A 15,826-nucleotide genomic window follows, 5' to 3' on the forward strand; every position below is an offset into this window, starting at 1 on the left:
ACACATGTTCAGAAAACATAATAAAAGAGGTGATATAATCATGCTTGAGAGTCCTTTTTGAGGATGTGTCGATGCTATGCAAATACTCTGATGCAACCCACAAATGCAAGTTAAGACTGTACTATCCGGAGCAACGAAATGCTGGTAACTTTTTGGGCTTGAAATTAACTACTAGAGTAGAAACATGTTTTGGTTTGATATATCAACCTTTCAGATTGGATATGGAAATAAAGGTCATTGTGTTCTGCAGGCCAAAAAGGAAAAAGGAAAAAGTTTTTTACCAGTGTAAAGTTCAAATGCCAGGGTCTGTTGTGGTATGGGGATGTATATGTTTCCAGTGCATGTCCACAACAGAGCTGTTCCCAATCCAAATACTACTGACATTGGGGTGTGTGTGTGTGTGTGTGTGTGTGTGAGATAAAGACCCTAGAATGTTGAAAAACAAAATGACTGAATCTTTCTTAAAGCAGTTAGAAGTGGCTTGTTCTCAAGCTGCATAAGAATACAGATGAGAGATGGCCACAGCTGTGGGCCGCTGTGTCCGTCCACTGTCTAATCTCCTCAGGTTTCCTGTCACTCTTGGGCTCACGTAGAGCTCCAAATCGCCCACACGGGCAGGGCTCGCTCCATACAGCCACGGCAGCCTGCATCGATCTGACCTCTGACAGATGCGCTTCCAGCCTTTGATCTGTCAATCAACGGCTAGTCAATAGTGAGAGGTAAACATTTCTGCTGGTCTATTAAAACTCACCTTCGCACAATATGGAGTGGATTCGGGGGTGTTTTAGATAGAGTGGCCAAGGGGGGAGGAGGAAAAAAGAGAACATAATTACTTTGGCATCGTGTGAGTGACAGCGCCAAGGCTAAAAGTTGCGCGTAGGAGAATGAGGCTGCATCTAAACAGGCCAAACAGCGTGCTGCTTCACTTTCAGCCTGCTTTTGGAATGCTGACCCGCAAGCTGCTGTGTTCTGGCACATGAATAATTGAAGGCGGTCTTAATGTATGGGCAGGTGGACGGCTCTTATCGGCGTGTCTGTATTCAAAGCGGGGGCTGCTGGGATATGCGGCAGTGGGAGATGAGAAGCTTCAGCGTTGGTCATCTCTGCTTTCTCTGCTTAATTATGGAGTCAGAGCTGTCACGGCGCTTTGTGCCAATGTCTCCTCCGCTCCTCTGCTCTTAATCTCTGTCCTGTCTTTTTCCAGCTGACACATAATACGACTCTATCAGAAAAATATTCGCTGCATAATTTCCCTTTGCACATAAAGTAAAGTTCAAGACCAAGCCCAGGGATTTGATGGCTCTGATGCACTGCCTGACTCTTCTCTGCCTTTGTTTGTTCTCCTCTCAGTGTTCTCGCTGCAGAGTCTCTGCTTCAGTCAGAAGCTTTGAAGTGCTTTTTTAATTAGTGACGCAGTGTTGTCTTCATCCAGGCAGCACTGGTAAGCAGGAAGTTAAGGATAGTTAAAGGTGGCAATTAGAAGTGGAACAGTTTCAGAAGCTGAAAAGGACATGGGTGTTACTTAGTAGTGACAATTTACATGGTTGCCTGAAAAAGCAAGTGTGAGATTTTTCTTACAAAGCAGCTTTTTTTGAGAAATTTATATTGCTAGTTTTAAACACTTCCTTCCTTCGATCACATGACCTGATTTACTTTGCTGCTGGATTTGATCTTCTGGTTTTGGTTGTATCAGAATGTTCAGATCAATGATATTTGTGAGTTAAGGAAAATACAATCAGAGTGTAGTTTATTCACACTTAAAGACACATTTGGGCAAAAGGATTCATATCGCAATTATACAAGTATGTGAACACTTGAGTTGTACAAAAATAGAGTTACAGTATTTCCATACATCTGCAGTTCCTGTCAGTGCCACAGCGATAATTGGCCTGCTCTCTATGGGTGGGTTAGATGGCCTTTTTTCTCCCCCTATCACTCAGAAGAATGTGTAGTGAATGCAGACCTCTCATAGTTCATGCACGAGAACTAACAGTTAGCATCTCCTCCAAGCATGTTGAGCTGTCCAATGACATTGCATTGGCAGCAGTTTGAAAAGATGCAGTGTCTTTTTTTCTACAAAACAAACTTACATGCAGGAATAACTTTTTATATTCAAATCATATTAAACTTGTTTTCTTCTTGCAAAAAAGTGTTTGATTTCTTTTAAAGGTAATGAGTTTGGACATCCCGAATGGCTTGACTTCCCTAGGAAGGGAAACAACGAGAGCTATCGCTACGCCCGCCGCCAGTTCAACCTGGTAGACACTGAGCACCTGCGATACCGGCAGCTTTATGCTTTTGACCGTGACATGAACCACGCAGAGGACGAGTACGGCTGGCTGAGCTCTGGCCTGGTAAAACACACACACATTCGCCATGTGCACCCATGCAGACAGTCTCCATGTCCAGACAATGTATGGCTCACCTTGGTAGCCATCTGTTAATCAGTGGGGACTCCCTTCAGCATGGGTAATGAATGAGGTGTTGGCTCTGCAGCTCATGTAACTGTAAAGCTGTATGATCAGTGTAGCCATGTAAGCTTTATTCTCTGATGTAGGATGAGGATTTGAGCTTTTGTGTTGGTGGTTAAATGGCTGCTGTGTTTTTGTCTCTGTAGGCTGTGGTAAGCACTCTGGATCAAGCTGATAAGGTCATCGTGTTTGAGCGAGCGAAGCTGCTCTTCATCTTTAACTTCCATCCCAGCATCAGCTACAGCCACTACAGAGTGGCAGTCCAGCATGCTGGGAAGTATCCTTTCACTACTCCAACTCTGGGTTTTCCCTCTGATACATGTAGAGTTAGGGGCATATTAGTGTGGTATTGTGTGTCTCTTTGTCTGTGTGTGTTCAGCTGTTTCTCCCATGACATGCATACAATTTATATAAAAAATGGAAGACAGATTTAAATGATTTGGGGCTGTCAATCCAAAGCTTAGGTTAAAGCACAACATAAGTGACATTTTAACAAGGATACAGTCTACTCATTTATTATTTATTTTATTGTTTGAATAAAGAAAATGTAGGCCTAATGTCTTTCACCAGCTTTTGTCCAAAAAACATGTTTTGTGGTAGCGTTAGATTCACTGGTGAACTGAGAGCAAGGCCTTCAGTTTTGTGCCATAAATGTTATGCCTTTTTCACAATAGCTATAAAATACCTCTTTTGAAGGTCCCAAGTATTTTGTATTATGCACAAATTTTGTCAATAACATTGGTGGAATAGAATTTAAGTAAATGATTTAGAAAACCAGAATCAAACTGGACAAAACAAAGCAAACATAGGCATATATAGCTGTAAAACACATAAACATATATATATATATATATATATGCTGCACTCATGCAGCCCCAGACCATGGTGCTACCACCACCATGCTTGACTGTAGGCAAGAGACAGTTGTCTTGGTACACCTGGACACCATCTGATCCAAACAAGTTTATCTTGGTCTCGTCAGACCACAGGACATTGTCCATCTTCTTGGACTGCTTGTCTTCAGCAAACCTTGCCAGGCTTTCTTGTGCATCAGCTCCAGAAGAGGCTTCCTTCTGGGATGATGGCCATGCAGACAGTCGATACATTGTGCAGCATATGGTCTGAGCAGTGACAGGCTGACCTCCTACTTCTTCAGCCTCTGCAGCAATGCTGGCATCATCTATTTTTTGGATATGACGCAGAACACATGGATTCAACTTCTTTGGTCGTTGAGAGAGTTAGCTTAGCTATATATAAGAGAGAGAGAGAGAGAGAGAGGGAGAGAGAGAGAGAGAGAAAGGGATGTCAAAACGTCTGGTATTTAAGACTTTTAAAGTGACTGTTTTAAGGAATCCAGTATTTAGAGGCAATTTCCATTTTTCTTAAACATCACTTTTATTTTCTTTATGCTGTGTTTGGTACATTGTAATGGGTTTTGCTTGTACTAGATGAGAGTCTCCAGGGAAAGTTGAGGTTTCTGCTGTGGCAGGCATTGCTGAGGCCAGCTCACCCTGCGGTGAGGACATCAGGCAGTAATGGGCAGTGATGTGAACATTGTGCTACAAAACATTCTCATCTTCCAGATAAGACGTGAAGCTGAGGTCTTGTCACTTAGTGGCTATTAAAAGTCAGAAGGCCCAGTGCACTAAGCTGTTTGCAGCAGTTTCAGGCGCTAATCGGACACATTGTTCTAATGGCGCATGAAGTGCCAATTTATAGTTTATGTGAATGGAATAATGTAAAATGCATTTCTTTCCCTCATGCACATGAATACGAGGAAGGTTAGGGCAAAATGTGTGAAGATCTTGCAAGAAATGGGCGAAGATCTTTGAAGCTCATTACATATTTCACTCAATTTAAAGTTTGGACAAATAGCAGCAGCCTCTTTTCCATGGAATTGTCTCCTCTCCAGCTATTTAGCAGTAATAGCAGTTTTCTATTTTTCTATTTTCATTTCTATTTTAACGTACTGTCTCAAAAATGTTTTTTGGCAGCCTTTCTTAAACAGTTATAGTAGTCATAATGGCTAAAAAGACCTGCTGAAAGAACATTTAACATATTTAATAGAATAACACTGTTGCAACTCTCAGGGCTGGATGTATATATATATATATATATATATATATATATATATATATATATATATATATATATATATATATATATACACATGAGAAGACGCAATGCAAAAGTTCCCTTTATTGTGGCTACAATATGCATTCGTGTTATCTCTGTTACTGTTTCAAAAATTCTGTATTTTGCACTTTTTGTATTATTCACTGAACTTTCATTTTCTGTTTTGACTCAAGCATGTTGGTGGCCTTTTAACCCTGCACTTCATGAGTATGTGGTTAGGAGCTGTTGCTATGTGCGGTTTGTATAACTATCTACAGCCTTATTAAATAAATCATTCATTTCAGATGTGTTGTAAGCATATATGGCAGTAATTTCTAGGCACATTTCCCACTGTGCCTGCATATGTACATATGCCTGGCCCAAAGCGTGTTTCCTATTTTTAGGGGTTTTAACCCTGGGTGTCACAGCCAAAGTTTACTTTGTGACCTTTATCGTCTGCTAATTATCCATCCTGTCATATAAATATTGGCTATCACCAATGATGTCTCACCAAATTAACTAGTTTTCAAAGCTGTATTAACCAAATGGGGTTTAAAGAATATAGCCAGATCCCCAAGCATGACTGTGAATAGGATAATAGTAAACACAACGGAAAAAATTGCTTACATTGATGGAGGTTTGTCTTTTTGGATTATCTGTAGTGTCTTGCATATGATCACAGACATAGCTAGCAGCTGGCAGTCACTTACACTATATGGCCTATATGCACTATATGGCATGTGGATACCCCTCTTAATTATGGAGTTTATGTGTTTCAGTCAACAGATGTGTAAAATCAAGCACACAGCCACGCAATCTCCATAAGAAAGCGCTGGCAGTAGAATGGGTCATACTGAATAGCTCTGCGACTTTAAACATGGTACCGTCATAAGATGCAGCATTTGTCACAAGTCAGTGAAATTTCTGCCTTTCTAGATCTGATGTGGTCAACTGTAAGTGCTACTGTAAAGCACACCACCATTGGACTCTGAGCAGTGGAAATGTGTTTACTAGAGTGATAAATCATGTTTCATGACTTCCTACTGCAATGCACAGTACCAACAGTAAAGATTGGTGGAGGAGGAATAATGGGCTGGGCCTGTTTTTCAGGGATTAGGCTCAGCCCTTTAGTTCCAGTGAAGGATACTGTTAATGGTACAGAATACAATTACATTTTAGACAACTATATGCTTCCAATTTTGTGGCTGCAATTTGGGAAGGCACTTTTCTTTTCTAGGATGGGATGACTGTGCACCTGTGCACAAGGTATGATCCATAAAGACATGGTTTTATGAGTTTGGTGTGTAGAAACTCCAGTGGCCCACAGAGAGCTCTGGTCTCAACCCAAATGAACTTCACTGACTTCACAAATGCTCTTTTGACTGAATGGTCACATTTTCCCACAGACACATTCCAAAAGCTCATGGACAGCCTTCCCAGATCAATGGAGGCATCATCTCTAGACGATGCCCAACAGAAAATTAGTGAAGTGGATGTCATGAGCAAGAACTTAAGCTTGAAAAGCAAACAACATAGAATTCTGTACAGCTGTTCAGATGATGTCAGTTAGAGCTTTAATCAAGCCTATAGGTCTGGTCCAAACATGAATAGAGCTCAACAAAATTTTATCTGACCCATCCCAACCCACACCGTCAAGTCTGAATTCCACACAAATTCCATAGAAATGAAGTTTGGTACAAACATGACCACCATCAATGGGAGACAGAATAACATTCCTGAATCTGAGTGATAGTACCTGAGTGAGCTCATGATGGAGCAACAGTGATCGCCGTCATCAGGTCATAAATAAACAAAACAAATAAAACATCAGCAGTTCTATTTTAAGTTTAAATTACACTTTAGCAAATATATCAATCAAGGCCTTTGAACAACATCAGAACTACAAAATGTGTTGTTCTCATGCTGTCCTTGTGTTAGTGGACCTTGTAGTAGTCAAAATGAGTTACTCCTGTGGACCTGATTGAAAAAAAAAACTAAGGCAATAAATAAAGAAGAAGAATAAAGTAAGAAACCTCAGCAAGACATTTGAACACATCCTGAGCCAGACAAATATGTGAGATGTGGTGTCTGAGGCTAAGCAAACCCTGATGTGAATAGTCGTGTGCCTTTTTGTTAGAACTAGAGTTTTTTGGGCTCCAATTGCAATGTTAATGTAAAAGTTTTGGTAAATGGATGAAAAAGCTTGCTTTCCCTGGCCATTGCTTCAGGTTTTCCTCATTTGTTCCATTCTCTTCTTCATAGTTCTCTCATTGCTGGGCTGCTGGAAGGGCGAATGGAAAGGAGTGGACAGCTGCAGGGGGATCAGAAAACCTGGGCTTTAGATCAATAATGCAGTTGTATGTATTGAAGCAGTCCACAGCTCCAAATAGACCATGGAGCACATCGTCAGAAGGGACATATCTTACTGACCCCCCCCACCCCAAAAAATAAGAGTGTTTCTAGGGGAGGATGAAGGGTCTTCAGGGGCTTTTTCATAGTTCTACAGCTTTTGGAGAGAGGGAGCTGGGTCGATATTGTTGCTGTAGTGGGGCTTTCTTTTGGAGCATTTCTTTCGTTGTTTTCTTCACCTAGTTTCCCCTCTAATCTCTCTCTCTCTCTTTCTCTCTCTTTGTCTCCAGTTGAACTCTGCTTTCATGTGCTTAGGAAGCAGGCAGTGCACCTCTAGCTCAGCACTGATCTTCACAGCTCTAGACAGGAAGCCTCAGCCTACGCTTCACTGTTAGTGTTATTGTTTTTTTTTGTGTTTGACGAAAAGTGAGTACTATGTTTTTGTGCATTTTAGGGGTTGAGAATTATTTTGTTTTGCTTTTTTATTACATGTAATTAGGTGCCACTTTAGAATAACACTACCTTTATAAAGGATTTATGAATGGTTTAACATAAGTTTATTAGTTAGGTCATAAAAACCTTTAAAAGCATTAAAATGCAGTTGAAACATAAATAAAAAGGGCAGCAGTGACATGTTGCTCGCAATAGCTGAACTCACTTCTATATTAATATTGAATCTTAGATCTTGCAGGTTACATACCTTATTTTGTCTTCTCCATCAGTCAGCATTAAACCTGTCAGCTTCATCAGATATTCTTATCCACAATAGCCAGAAGAGCATCATTTGTACCTGTTATTAACATATCTCCAGTTGATCGGAAACACAAGTAGATAGCGAGATGCATAGCTCTTTACATTTGCCACTTCCATGTGTCTCAAATGCCTCTCCAGTGAGTTTATTTCATGACTGAAGGAAGGATATCATACACATTTACTACATAGATTCTTGATTTGTTTGTTCTCAGACAAAATGTTCTGTGCGTGAACATGTAGGCTTGGTTTGCATGGATTGCTCATGCATGTAAACAAAGGGAAGAGAAGATGAGGAAAGACGCGACGCAGCTGTTTACATCTCTGCTGTATTGAGGGGATTTATTGAACAGTCCTTTGTTGCTGTCAGGGACACGTCAGGATCTTTTAAGGTTCGCCTTGCATATGTTATGTGGTTGTTTGCATCCCTGAACACCTCTGAAAGTGTTTTGAGTGATCAGTGTCACTCTGGCATCCATTCACACTTATCCTTAGAGCTGTCCCATTACGATCAGATCGACCAAGATGCATGTTATGCCAGGTGTGAACAGGGCATTACTGAGGTACTGATGGTGGATGATACATTCTTGATCATAACCTAAAGATATTGCATGATGCTCATTCACTCCAGAGAACACAGTTCCACTACTCCACATTCCAATGCTAGTGGCTTTATACTTCTCAAGCCGACTCTAATCTATGGAGATTATGCAAACTGTTAGGGCACAATTGAATGCCTTGGCCAGCAGTGGGTGTGCCTTATAGTGAAGGCCTGTTTATAGTTCAGACAACAAGTGTCAACAGATATCACAGTACTATGGGCTTTCATAGTCTTGTGCCAGCGTCCAAGTGTCAAAGTAAACACAGTCACACTTTGTGTCCATAACGCTCCAGAATGTAGAACCACTGTCGAGTTAGAGTTTCTATCCAGTCAGAGCGTGAGACAATTTCTGCACCCTTTCAAATTTTTTGGTGAATCCTAGCAGACACTCATTTTGTCTTGTCTGGCTTTCACCAGTTGGTGTCTGGACACTTTTAGACATCCACTGATCAGGCATAACATTATGGCTACCCCATTGTTTTACCGTCATTGTCTATTTTATCAGCTCCACTTACTATATAGGTGCGCTTTGTTAGTTCTACAATTACAGACTGTAGTCCATCTGTTTCTCTGTATAGCCCCGTTTCTTTGTTAGCCCCCTTTTACCCTGTTCTTCAGTGGTCAGGACCCACATGGAGCCTCACAGAGTGGGTACATTTGGGTGGTGGATCATTCTAAACACTGCAGTAACATTGATGTGCTGGTGGTGCGTTAGTGTGTGTTGCTCTGGTCTGAGTGGGTCAGACAAAGCAGTGCTGCTGGAGTTTTTAAACACCTCTGTGTGGCTGCTGGACTGAGAATAGTCCACCAACCAAAAATATCTAGCCAGCAGTGTCCTGTGACCACTGATGAAGGACTAGAGGATGACCAACACAAACTGTGCAGCAGCAGATGAGCTATCATCTCTGACTTTACATCATGATCAACCACCCAAATAGTATCTGCTCTGTGAGGGTCCATGGGGGTCCTTATCTCTGAAGAACAGGGCAAAAAGGCGCTAACAGTATGCAGAGTATATAAGAGAAACAGATGGACTACAGTCTGTAACTGTAGAACTACAAAGTGCACCTATATAGTAAGTGGAGCTGATAAAATGGACAATAAACATAGAAGCAAGGAGGTGGTCATAGTGTTATGCCTGATCAGTGTATAATGCGCATTACGTATCATTCATTTTGAGTCTGCATTTCTCTTATTACTCCATGTTTTGATGTTGAGGGATACCAAAAATGGGGCGACAATATAAAAGATATTTTATAGACAAGACCCACATCTGTACCTTATAATGAACTTCACATCTAAAATATCTCATCTTCTATGTAAGAGCACTTTTTATTCTCAATTGAAACTATAGAATCCAAACTTTTGACAGAATTTCTCCACTTATTCCAATAAGCTTAAACCAGGAAGCTTATACAATTATAGAATTATATAACCCTTAAAGGTTAATTGTCATATTTACACCTAGGAAATGTGGAAAGTGTAAACTTATGATGCTACATGGATCTCAACATTAGGTCTTTGCTCAGCTGCAGGCTCACAGCATTTCCCTTGAACAGTGCGCTTGTTTTCGAGGATGGGACTGTAAGCTTGTTAACAGTCTTTTAAGACTACTTTTAGTACTTTTCAGATCTGAAGTACGCTTGGCCTAATTTTGACTCTGAAAGAGAGCTTTTAAATCTCAATATAGATGCCAAGAGACCCTGTTAAAAAGCAACATTTTGTTATTCAAACACATTGAACACATTTGCCCTAATTAATCTTCACTATAGGAACAATCCCCTTAAAGCAGCTCAAGATTAAGTGTTTTGCTCTGAGACCCAATAGCTAATCATTTATGACCTGTTGACTCACAATCTAGTTCTCTGACCAGTGGCCTGGCTCTACATTCAACAAACCATTCAACCATATGGAAATTAAGCTGCAAAAACAGGCAGTTATGAATTCACTGTTTGTGTGATGACATGAAAACCAACACATTTACATATACCCACCTGTTCAGTCTACAGCAGTTTAGCTACACCCATTCATAAAGAGTTTCCAAAGATAAACAGAGTGTCCCAGGCAGAACTGCTCCTGGATTGAGTTAAACTTAAACACACAGCAACAAAAACAGTCAGTTTTAAGTCTAAGAGATAAAGAATTTTAAAAATGGTCATGTAAAAATGACTTAGGACTGTTTTGACACTCAAACCTGCACAAACATAACTGGCCCTAATGGTGGGAAAGAAAAGAAAAATGGGCAGAAAAAAATATATATAGTTCTATTGAGTATTCCTAAGTTTGACCACACTTTTCATATTAACTGGTCATTGGCATCCATCCAATATTATGAGCAATATATCTTTAAGTAATTTTGGATTAACCCTTTAAGTGGCTTGGACCCACCAGCAGGCCCAAAGTTTTATTACACACTTCTATAACCTAAGAATTGCTCAGCCAGTTTGCACTGAAGTCCCTGCAAGTTACTGAATAATAAGCCTGAGATTTTAGAACTCTCATATATGAAAATGAAATATTCTGATCATTTTTAACCCCTTGAGTCTTAGGCTTAATATTCAGTTATTATTCTTAAGACTTTTCAGTAACTACTATGAATTATTCACCAGCTATTATGAAACTAATTTGTAAGTTATAAGCCCACGTACAGGCCCTTTAGATTTAACGGGCTAAAGGATAGATTGTTAAGTGGTCAGTTAATTAGTTATTCCAGTGCTGTTTTCAACAATGAAGAAATGCTCATTATGAGTTAAACATAAGCACCAAATTGTTGTAGCCTTTTGGCCTTTTTGATACTGTGAATAACTATATGGTTTGTTTTCCAACTATAAACAGCCTCTGGACAACTCGGGCCTACATGTGCTGAGTGGGTGGTTTGAAGCTTGTTTCTAATGGGCCATTTAGCAGAAGTGGGCAAAAAACGGGGCCTCATTGCCCCCCCTTTACCCCCTTGCTTCAGAGGGCCCCAGGGCTGTGGAGTGCAGCCGGAGATGAGCTGGCCCAGCTGCAGGCTTCTCATCAGGGTCTCTGTTAATCATGACCCAGCCGGAGAGTTGGCTTAGCAGGGAACAAAGACACCCTTCAGCCAGAACCACCGGCTCTTCCTCCAGCTCCTGCCGCTGCCCTTTCTGTGCCCCACCCATCAGGAGGCGGCCAGCCGCCTGCGCAGTGGACCCTCTGGCTTTGAAGATGAAGGCTAGGCTAGTCTGTGTGTCATTCAGACTGCCAGGTAGAGGAATAATAATAGGGCCTCCTGTTGTCCTTCTTAAGTAGCAAATCTTTTTTTGTTTTATGGCAATCTAGGCTGATCATTAAAACACTGCCTTCAACTACTAGCCAGTATGAGCTCTTTTATCAGTGATTTTTTCCTTTTTAAAATGCCATTTCCCTTTCTTTTTTTCACCCTGGGGCGATAACTCAAATGGAAAAACGTAAAATGCCACTCATTCAATCGGTGTAACTTTTGGATAGGTCGGCTTTTAAATTTGCATTAAGCTAACCACCAAATTTTTCTTAACCACCCTTTTGCTTCTGTCCGCTCCACTATAGAAGAATATAGAGTATGTGAAACCCCAATAGGATATCACTGTGAAAGCCAGACCTGCCAGTGCTGATCTGTCTTTGAAATGTGCTTCACAGAGTGTGTGTCTATGTACGTGTGTGTGTGTGTGTCCTCTATCCCCTCATTATCTCCCATCCATAATACAGTAATGCCACAGTGAATTTCTTCTAGCCCAACAGAACTCACATCCACGCATGCAGGCCTCAGAACAAATGGGATCTCTCTTGAGCTGGATCTCTTTCATATCTCCGTGCCATTAACTCCTCTCTTCTTCCTGTATTTGAGCTGAACGTGGGCTTAGCTACAGCTATAGATCACCGGCACATAGTATCAGTTTGCTAATCCATCAAGAGTGGTGGATTGAAGGAGGGGGGTTGTTGGGAGTTTGGAAAAGGATCAATCATTTCTCCTCCCTGTGAGATTATCGACCCCTCTGGGCCTCAGGGCCGCACAGCTCCAGCAGGGGCTTTCAGCCGATGGGGGCGCTCAATGGGAACGTAGCCGGGTGATGAGGGTCTCTGATAGCTTATCACAGTCAGGCTTTCTGAGGCAGGACAGCCCAGCTTGGGGCTGATCAATGGCCGGAGGGACATGCAGAGATGGAGCTGTGCTCCACAGTGACCTGAACAGCACTCTTAGGCCTAAGAGGTGCAACATATATTGGTATTTTATTTGCAGGCAAATTGAATCATTTAATTAGTATTAGTTACTATATGTATCCTGCCTTCCGCCCGAAGACTGCTGGGATAGGCTCCAGCATCCCCCCGCGACCCTGACGGAGAAGCGGCTTAGAAAATGGATGGATGGATGGATAGTTACTATATTTATTTTAGTATACAAAAAGGATAACATTAGATTTTCTCAACATAGTGCATTGTCTCATTTGAAACTCAAACAAAATTTGTAAATATGAAGTCTTGCCACCTGAGTTCATACTTTACGTGGTTTAATGTCCTTACTTGATCATGTACGTGTGTCTTCTAGTTCTTTAGAAATTTATTTGCAAAGTTGCTTAGTGCACCAAAGTATTTTAAACTCATAATTTAATTACTCTTATGGAAGCTATTTCAGTGATCTGTATAGCCTAAAGCAGGGGTCTACAACTCTGGCCCTGAAGTGGCTGGTCTCCAGAAACAGTTTGGTGATTTTCTTGCTTAAGTACACCTGACTCACCTTCTGTTAATTGTTAAGTTTATTAGGTGTCTTTGAATAGGGGTATTACCAAACGGTGCTGGAGACTGGCGCTCCAGGCCCAGAGTTAAATACCCCCGGCCTGAAGAATATGATGCAACTAGTATTAGTGGCTAGCATCTTTTAAAATCTATCTTATTCTCCCTACACTGCACATAGCCGTCATAGTGTAAATGTGCTTTAAAATGTGTTCACTCCACACGGACTTTATATTTTAACATTTCAGTTGTTGCATTCAAACCTTAACATTCCTAAGCCAGTTATGAAAAATTAAGCTCAGCTGATGCCTTTCCTTCATAGGCTGTATGCCAGCCTATTATAATAAGATTAAGTAGGATTAGGTTAATACATAATATAGTTAACACATCCTCTACAGGGAACAAACTCAAATATGGCATTTTTCTGCTAATTGGAGTGCATTCTTTCTATTTATCTGCTGAATTTAAAATATTGGGGAAAAAAAGAGAATATGCCACTTTTGCACAGGCCATTTTTCCCAATTTGTGAAATTAACCAGAAAGAAAATGATGGAAATAAACCATAATTGTGCAGCTCTCTGTAGAGGATGTTTTAACATATTTTCACTTAGAAAATCAACAGAACAGAGGTGCTTAAACTTTTGCATACCACTGGTCTGGTCATGAATCTGTAGCCTAAGCAAAAATACCATAATCATGAAATAAATGTTTCTAAAAATGATACACTGCATGCCGTCACATGAGATGTGAAGTTGGCGCAAAACATTTTGGAGGTAAGATAAAAATAATTAGACTGTGGGATACATAGAACAAAAATATGTTACTAACCGAGTTTTCAAATGAACATTTTTGTTCCAGAACAGTGAATCATGACTTTATTCTTCATTGCATTTTTGTTCCTAGCAAAATTCTATTGGTTCATGTTTCTTTTTTTTGTTCCTCAAACTAGTGCAGGGCCCTAGTACAGTAAAACTATTAGTTGTTAGTGTGGGTATTAACTGCAAATTGTAAATGATCAGTTATCGTCAATGACCCAGAAATTCCACATCAGCGCATCTCTACTCTCATCTGCTCATAAAGAGCAGGGACTACCACTTCTGCACATCCACAGACTCACTATGATTACACGCAGGTGCATTATTTGTGCTCCAGCCTATGTTTTGTTGCCCTTCGGCTGTTTCTGTATTTCTCCATCTCATTCTGTTTCTCTTACCACCTTTCTCTGATGCAATATTGCATTTTGCAAAGTTAAAGTAAAGGAAGTAATCCCAGAAAGTTTTACTTTCAAAATAGAAAAATGCTATGAAGTTCTATCTGTGTGTTTAACTAGTGCTCCGTGGTGTTCCCCGGTTAAACTGTTTTAGGCAAGTTTGAGGTTTGAGGCAGCAGCCTTGAAGGCAAGTTCTTGTACAGACTAGAGAACTCTGCACCTGGGATGGTTGAACTTAATGTAGAAACTTTTCACTCTTCATACATTATGTATAGAGCAGAAGGCTGAGGTGGGTGAAGGGATAGAGATTATGTAATTTCAGGCACACACTGGGGATTGGAGACCTAGAGTATGAGTGGAAGGAGCTGGACCAAAGATCAAGCTTGATGTATAAAAAACTCTGAATAAAATTATGATCAGATTACAAAAGGATACAGATCATAGGCACATCTCTCCAACTTCTGTAAATGCAAGAAATTGACAACCGAGTTGCCTTGATGTCATGAAGCTTGTGAAGTCTTTTCTGGGATTGGCTTGCTCTGGCTCCAGCTTCACCCTGGCCCCACCCTCTTATTTTCACACTCACCTGCAGCTTGTTTGTAAGACTGATTCATATATGCATATATACCTATTTGTTTTGTTCTGATGATGATGTGGGGCTCCAGTCAGATGCACAAAAGGAATATCCATCATCAAAAAGAACAGAAAAAATTCAATGTAGGTGTCAAAAGGGAAACCAGGAAAACTAGAAACAGTGGGAGACAGGAGAGGGCCTAGCCTGGTCAAATAATTATTTAGGCAAAGCTGCTCTTCATACCTAGGAAGACTCATATTAGATGAACATGAAGCAGAACATTTTTATAACTGTATTAGCAAAAAGGCACCTAGCCACAGTTAGGCTAGGTATACTCAACCTAATGAGAAAATATATGAGAGAATATGGGAAGTGTTGTCAAAGCGACTGATCACAAGCCACACCTTGTTTTCACAGCCCTTAGTGCTTAACAAATGTTGCTGTAAACTTTTCAGTTCTTTATCAGTGCAGTGGTGTATAGAATATATAATATGAATTTATAGCTCCAGGTATTGTCAAAATGGCCTGAGGGAGCTTTGAGACCCTGATCTTATTTCCAAAGCCAAAAAGAAATGTAAAAACCTTCTTACATGGCTTGTGTTATGGTTGCTGTATTGTTGTCATTTTTTCTCTGAAATTGGTACTTACAACTTTGTTTTAGTACTGACATGTAGAGCTGAAGTAAACTGTGTCAAAATTTCACAGCAAATCTTGATTTCATTAAAAATATCAAATATAAAATACATGCAGTCTTTCCTAACAGTGTGACCTTTCATGTACATAGCAAATACTGAAAAGGAGCCAAGTAAAGCCATTTTATACACACAAAAAATTGATCTTAATCCTGGCCTCTGGAAATCCGAAGTATGAAAGTACACTGCAAGTACACTGCTAGTGTATTCTCACTTGACTAGCATTTTAAAAAAATATATAAAGGCTACTAATTAAACGTGTTCCTCTTTATAATCACTCGTGAAATCCATGAGTGGGCAGATGCTACAGCCTTTTGGAACTTTGCATAATTA

At 40.4% G+C, this 15,826-nt stretch overlaps 1 protein-coding gene across 1 annotated transcript in view; it reads left to right on the forward strand.

Annotated features, from left to right (window-relative positions):
* The window catches only part of gbe1a (glucan (1,4-alpha-), branching enzyme 1a), a 235,988-nt gene that overhangs the window by 187,503 nt on the left and 32,659 nt on the right, over positions 1-15,826 (forward strand). The window contains exons 13-14 of the mRNA XM_017681944.2: positions 2,170-2,354; positions 2,618-2,748. Of these exons, the coding sequence (XP_017537433.1) occupies positions 2,170-2,354; positions 2,618-2,748 (316 nt within the window). The remainder of the gene's footprint in view (positions 1-2,169; positions 2,355-2,617; positions 2,749-15,826) is intronic.

This window comes from Pygocentrus nattereri, chromosome 18, assembly GCF_015220715.1.
Source record: "Pygocentrus nattereri isolate fPygNat1 chromosome 18, fPygNat1.pri, whole genome shotgun sequence".
Lineage (NCBI taxonomy): Eukaryota > Metazoa > Chordata > Actinopteri > Characiformes > Serrasalmidae > Pygocentrus > Pygocentrus nattereri.